Source organism: Haplochromis burtoni, unplaced genomic scaffold (assembly GCF_018398535.1).
Source record: "Haplochromis burtoni strain Fernald_Lab_line unplaced genomic scaffold, NCSU_Asbu1 Contig_7, whole genome shotgun sequence".
Classification (NCBI taxonomy): Eukaryota; Metazoa; Chordata; class Actinopteri; order Cichliformes; family Cichlidae; genus Haplochromis; species Haplochromis burtoni.
In genome coordinates, this window is record NW_024582368.1 from 3,299,543 (window position 1) to 3,306,624 (window position 7,082).

Below are 7,082 nucleotides of genomic sequence, written 5' to 3' on the forward strand. Positions count from 1 at the left end.
TTTACAACTTGCATAGTTCCCATTTCTGTATAGCTGTATATCTCAGATTCTGTAAAGTTATTTATTTCATATTCTGTATAGTTTTTCATATTTATATCCTGTTCATATCTTGTACATAGTTGTACTCACTACAGCCTGTACATACTTATAGTTATAGAATATTCACAACATACTTCATACCGTGTACATTATAACATACCATAATAGACCCATTTCTGTAATATACTTACATATCTATATTATTGCTAGAATATATTGTAATATATCTATATCACTAAAGCACTTCTGGATGGATGCAAACTGCATTTCGTTGCCCTGTACCTGTGCATGTGCAATGACAATAAAGTTGAATTCTATTCTATTCTAATTCTATTATTTTTCATTTTGTGAATACCTGGTAATATTAGTTTAATTAGTTTATTAGTCATTAGTTTTCACATTTAGCAACAAAACTCAGTGCATCACAACTCATCTTTGGATTTCACTGTAAAATAAAATTGTCTTTCACTTTTTTACTTCTCACTGGTTTTAACAGCTAAACAGTAAAAACTACAGTAAAATTAAAAGTGGACTACTTTTACAGAGTTACCAGTTAACCCGAAAAAAGCATTTTAACTGGTTGATACTTACATTAGAAATAATGCTGTGGTACAGCCTAAAATATATAGCAGAGTATTCATCTCTAATCTGAATTTGATAACAGCCAAAAAATTATAATATTTCACTTGCCTACAGTGAGCAAAACATTCAAATAATATACTTCAGTCTATGTTGGGAGCCTATTAAGAATACAAATGTCATTATTTATAGAAATTACGTTACACACACCTGATATGTCAACATTAGCAATATTCGCATATGACACAAAACCTTTTTGTTCTAGAGGGAATGTAAAGGCGTTACTAAATATGGTCACTTCAGAAATGTGCAAAGTAAAAATAAGTAGTTTTAAAACTGTTTATTATTATTATTGTTGTTGTTGTTGTTGTTGTTGTTTTTAAAGCAGCATATTAGGACGACACAAAAAAGGTTTTGAATTACTGTATGTGGAATGAAGCTGTGGAGCAGACTGAGAAATGTTCCAGCATGACTCAGTTTTAAAAAGTGGTGCAAAAATATCTATGTCTGTGTTTTTTTGTATGTTACTATGTTACTAGATGTTATAAACAGTATACCTGTCATAAATTATAAGGAAAGATTTATTATAGGATAGGGCACAAACAGGAAGGAAATTTATCTAGACAGGAGGACAACGCAAACAGACCACTTATGTTCTGCAGCGCCACAATGTGGGAATAATAATGAATTGTTCTCTTTACCTTCTCCTCGCGCTTTACCTCGTGTCTCCACAAGGAGGGAGCAACGGTATGCTGGCTGCTTTAGGTGCTGTCGGAAATCTAATGTATAACTTGGAAGCGATAGCCAAATTAGACAAGTATATACGCGTCAGCCAACTAGACAAATTGCCTGTTTGTTTGCAAGTAGCGAACACGGTCAATGTCCGTGCCTGCTCAGACACACGGACTGTTTTCTTGAAGTTAAGAGACAGCACATGTCGGGGACGTTTATTGTTGCAAAAAAGCGTTTCAAAATCATTAAAAAAAACTACAGATGTTTCATCTTATACAGCAGTTCAGCCCATCGCCCATTTATGGAGAGGAAATATGTCTTTTCACTATTCACATTTCACCCAAACTATCAGTCACTTTAGGGATGACCAACAAATCCAAGAACCTGTTTGAAAACAGTGTGACCTCCCTGGTCCCGTGTGGTGTGTCCAGCCAGCTGAAGCAGGACCGCCCCATAGCCTAAATCGCTGTACTGCTCAGACTGCCCCCCGTTTTTTGGCAACAGCAGCGGCGCAGCCCCTCCCGAAGGAGGAGAAGTCTGATTAGACGCCAGTTTTATTGCGTTGTCATGTTTCACAAGGAGTCCAGATGCTCCGAGGCCGTCTGACACTGTAATTTCATGGATGCACCCAAAGCCTGAAAGAGGAAAGTTATTTCTTTTCATTCCTCTCAACTCTTTCTTCTTCTTCTTGCGCTTCTACTACAAGCAACCAAGTTTTCATGGGTGAACATCGTTGGTGCAAACTGTAGTATTGTGTTTGGTGCAAATCTTGTTCGCTTGTCAAGATGCAGTTCCGCACCTTCCTTGACGTAAATGTTGTGGACGTGCAGAAAAGAAGGAATCCTTCGAAGCACTATGTAAGTTGTATACTCTCTCTCTGTTCTGTTCTTGTTCAAGTAGATCACCAGTGCAGTTATTGTGTATTGTCCCTGTGGAAATTTAACCCATGCTATGCAGCTCTGTGGACGCCAGTGTTGCTCTGAGGGTCCATTACTTTCACCAAACAGCTGTTGAACGGACCTGGTGCTTTTTTTTTTTTTTTTAAATTTAATTTAATTTTTTAAATAGAGACATTCATGGTACCCAGAAGATGTCTCTTTATGACTGTGGTGATCTGAGGCGTTGTATTTTTTGTCACCACATGGCTTTGATTGAAATGTAGATACAACCTATTATATTTGATTTTGTATATACTTGACAACAGTGATTTAATATCAGGTCATTTAAAAAATATCAGATGCTTTGATTTATTTGGGTATTTTAATAAACTAAAGTAATTGTGTTTTAAAAAAATGTTTAAAGTAATAGTCTTCTTGCAAGCTTTTGCTTAGTGCTGTACTGTCGTGCCTGAAAAACACCAGTATTTTATTTTTGCCTGTAAAATACAGTGTCACTGTGTCTGACGTCTGACAGAGCCGACAGCATGCACTGAGGCTTAAAAACATAAACAAACTGAAATCACATATACGTGACAGCCAGCTGGATGAGGATCCTAAGACTTGGGCTGCACCCTAAGCAGCGCCATCGTCTAAATAGACGTAGCAAAAGTAGTAGTCAGGGATTTGCAGCTATATTTTTACACACATATATATTTAATCTTTTAATTGTGTATATGGCATGCAGACTAACTGTGGTGCCCTGTTTCCCAAGTGATTTTTTGCTTTTCATTGTTCACCTAACAATCTAAAGTGCAGAAAAAGTGATGTGTTCATGTTTGAATGTTAGATGAGAACGAGCTAACCCAGGGATTAACTTTATTTAAACTCTGTTAAGATGGGACCATTGGTAACTGATATGTTTTTTTTCCTCAAAGGAGAGCTCATTTACAAAGCAAATGCGTATGCTGTAGATGTCAAACCTGTAATTTAAGTTTTGAGCCTTACTTCTTGTTGAGGCTAGAATGGGTTAATATGGATTTGAACGAACACAACACCAAACTTAGCATACATATCTACACAACAACTACCCAAATTCACTTAAATATATCATATTAATGGATGAACAGATCACTCTTTACAATAACGTTTTGGTTGACAAGTAGTCTCCTTTTTATTTCGTGTTTGTTATTCATTAACAAACATTTTGCCCCATTGAAACAAACAAACCCCTACTTTAAACAAAACAACTACAAACAAATAACTAAAAAGTATTTCAATTCTACACTGCATTAACGTTACAAACAGATAAAAATCACAAGTTGCCTTCAATAAATGCATTTTTTTCACTCTGACATCAAATGTCATTACTGGTTAAATAATAGTGCATCCCTATTCACAGTTAAAGCAGGAAAAGTAATTAATTAATACTTCAGATGAATACTTCAAATACTAGTGCCCCCGAGCACCAACCCACTTTCTTGAATTTGGCTTACTCGCAGTGAACATAACTGTGTTTGTGGATTACCTGCAACATATGAAAACATGACAAACACTTTCGACCCTTAGACTATATTCAAAAGCTGGAGATTACCTCCCAATCTGAAGACTTGCCTCAACTCAATTCACATTTATTTACAACGCACATGTTAAAACAAAAACAAAAAAACAAATCAGAAATAAAATCAGTACTGAATCTTTTATGTACTGTTTGTGATTATGTCACTCATGTAACAGTGGCTGTCTGGCTGACTGTCTATATGGGCAAACGTGATATATCAGTTTAAAACTTTTACATAATTCAATGATTGCTGTGACTTAAAGTCATAAAATGCAATATCACTAACCGTAAGTTTAAGTTTGGATCGTCCTAGACGAATTTGTGACACCACATTTCAGATTAGGGTCATTTATTTGATGCCACATAAGGTACATATTATTAGGAAAGAATTGGTGTACCAAGAGGTAATCTTTAAAATAGCAAGGATCATATTGATCTATTTTTTTGGAGGGAATGTACCATCCGAATGTCTTTATACCGATATGAGGTGCTGGTGCCAGTTTTGCTTTTTCCAGGCACATTCCCATGTAAACGTCATCAATAGGAAAAAGTGGAATGGCATTGGAATAGCTATGTATCATTAAAGCTGTAAAGCTGGACAAAAGAAAGCCCCCACCACCACAATAGTTGGGGTAAACATTTTTTTCATATACTTGAGATGGAACAAAATACTTGCTCCTGTCCCATCTTACAGGAAATCCATTCTTTATCAGAAAACCAGTAAACAGATGCTGGCTTCCATTATTTTCACGGCGACCATGGAGGTAGTCCACAATATTGTCCGTATTGGCAAAAACGTCATCATCACCATTTAGCACAAAATTAACTTGTTGACAGTTCCTTTTCATCCATTTGAGGAATAGAACCTGCTTTAAAGTGAGATTAAAAAATGTATCTTGAAAGTCCCATTGGAGGATGTCATTGTGTTCCTGGTGCTCTGTTTTGAGGAGTTTGTTCAATCGCTCTTTCTCAAAGTCATTACCCATTGTTCCAAGGATGAAAATCCTTCGAATCCGCAAACCTTTGTATGACCTCTCTTGAGCCCAGGTTTTTCGCAGCACTTCACGTCGTTCATAATGCATGGGGGAGCTTTTAATTACAAGCAGAAGGAAGATGTCTTCAGGTTCTTCGATGCCTCCGCATTTGTCAGGAAGGTCCAGAATCATGGGAAAATAGCGACAGTGACGATAGTAAAGAAAGTCTTTAAGTATATCAGGGAAACCATCGAAGCCTGAGATTCTGGCAGCAGCCACGTTTTGTTCACATTTTGGGAATGAGTATTTATAGGAATTGTTATACATTTTTACAAGTTTTGGTGAGCGGAACATTTCAGTGTCGCTATAATATTGAAGAAAAAAAACAATAGAGAGAAGTGATCCTAAGAGCATAACAATTTCGATGTGGCCGGCCCTGGAAACAGTGAAAAAATAAATAAATAGTCACTCAACAGAAATTTCAATCAGGTATGTATCAATAAATAACGCCTTAAGACATTCAGGTACTACAAACATATCATATCGTACATACATAGCATAGTTTCTATAGGCCGTGTCTAATGCATGACTAACTAAAAATGAAGTGTGGTCTCTCTGACTTGGCTCCCTGTTGAACCAGAAATGAATTGAAAATCCTGCTCCTCACATACAAGCTCTTGAATAATCAGGGCCCATCTTAATTTAATGACCGTATAGTACCGTATCACCCCATTAGGGCTTTTTGCTCTCAGGCTGGTTCTGTGGAACCAGTTTCTCGTTTGGATTTGGAAGACAGACACCCTCTCTGCTTTTAAGTTTAGGCTTAAAACTTTCCTTTTTGATGAAGCATATAGGTAGGATTGGATCAGGTGATCCTGAATCCTCCCTTAGTTACGTTGCACTAGGTCTAGGCTGCTGGGAGATGAACATCCCATGAAGCATTAAATGTTTCTTCTTCAGTCACCTTTTTCACTCACTATGTGTTTATACACCTCTCTGCATTTAATTATGTGTTATTATTAATCTCTACTGGTAGGGAGTCATATTCATTTTGACGTTTTCTGTTTTCTGTGTAACATTGTAAGGTCTTTACCTTACAATGTAAAGCACCTTGAGGGAATTTTTGTTGTGATTTGACGCTTTGAAGGTAGGCCTCTGAAAAGCACATCACTGATGTTACCAGTGATGACATACTATCAAACTACCAGGCAACCTTGCTTTTATACATGAGTATAGCCAGAATTAACCAGCTACTGCCCAGCTGACTCGAGTCCACTATTACAAAGAGATGTATTGCAGAGGAGCTGCACTCACTGGCACAGACTGACTTGGATTGATTGCAGCTTGTTGATAATATTTCTGTTATTTGCAAAAATGACAAAAATTTGTCCTAGAGGGCTTGGAGTCAATCAGAGTGACTCAATCTTTGATTTTCCCAACTACTTGCAGTCCTCTTTGAAAGGAGGTTAATAAAAAATAATAGCTTAATATAACTGATATAGGAACAGTACATTTTGTTGTGTTACATTTTAGGATTGATCTCTTATTGAAACTTCTTTGGAGGAATTCAGATTTTGGAGTCATGGTTTATATCGGATTAAACATTTTTTAATTTATTTGACATTTTTCAAAAAGCTCCGGATATTCTGTAATTATATAATAAAACATTTAAAACTGTGTCTAACTAAATGTAACCATTCTTAGGTTACACCATAAATGACAGAAGTATATTAAAAAGTAAAAGTGCTTAAAAGTCCTAAAAGCTGACCAAATCAGTTAATAAAAACAATGTGCTAATTCTGCTTCTGACTTCAAAGGAAACAAGCATAATAAAACTAGCTACAGAAAATTCACAATCAAAAACATGATTCTTTGCCCTCAACAAAACTTTCATCAACTGAAATGTATCAAATCAAAGGTGTTTTTACTAAAATAATATATCATTAAAATTAGTTCGGAATAAACTGAATATATACCAATCAAGTACATTTAATTTGATCATATTCTAATAAATTTACTTTTGACATTATACTTATGTAACAAAATTGCATGCAAAATGTCCATATAATCAAATTACTTAAAGTCAGCATTTTGAACATAACCTGAACTCTTCACCTTGAACAGGTGTGACAAAGACTGAAATGGATATTGTCACTAGAAACAATCTTCCATTTCACAGAAACGCTAGAAGAAGCAGATCATCCTGTTTTCTTCACTGTTATTTCCTAAACGTCTGCGAAACAGTAAGTTTTCTAGCGAACTATTAACTGTGATAAAATGCAAATTCAATGAATAATAAATCATAATGCTACAGAACCCCCC

General features: G+C 35.9%; 2 protein-coding genes across 3 annotated transcripts in view; one reads left to right on the forward strand and one right to left on the reverse strand.

Annotated features, from left to right (window-relative positions):
• The first annotated feature begins 1,826 nt into the window (after window positions 1-1,826).
• The window catches only part of sh3pxd2ab (SH3 and PX domains 2Ab), a 60,140-nt gene continuing 54,884 nt past the window's right edge, over window positions 1,827-7,082 (forward strand). Inside the window, exon 1 of one of the 2 annotated variants that reach the window (XM_005914137.2) lies at window positions 1,827-2,207. In XM_005914137.2, coding sequence (XP_005914199.1) covers window positions 2,136-2,207 — 72 coding nt within the window. In that variant the 5' untranslated portion in view covers window positions 1,827-2,135. The remainder of the gene's footprint in view (window positions 2,208-7,082) is intronic. The other variant, XM_005914138.2, reaches the window with a different exon arrangement.
• LOC102301973 (N-acetyllactosaminide beta-1,3-N-acetylglucosaminyltransferase 3) overlaps window positions 2,378-7,082 on the reverse strand; it is a 5,508-nt gene continuing 803 nt past the window's right edge. The window contains exon 2 of the mRNA XM_005914140.3: window positions 2,378-5,196. Coding sequence (XP_005914202.1) covers window positions 4,080-5,196 — 1,117 coding nt within the window. The 3' untranslated portion in view covers window positions 2,378-4,079. The remainder of the gene's footprint in view (window positions 5,197-7,082) is intronic.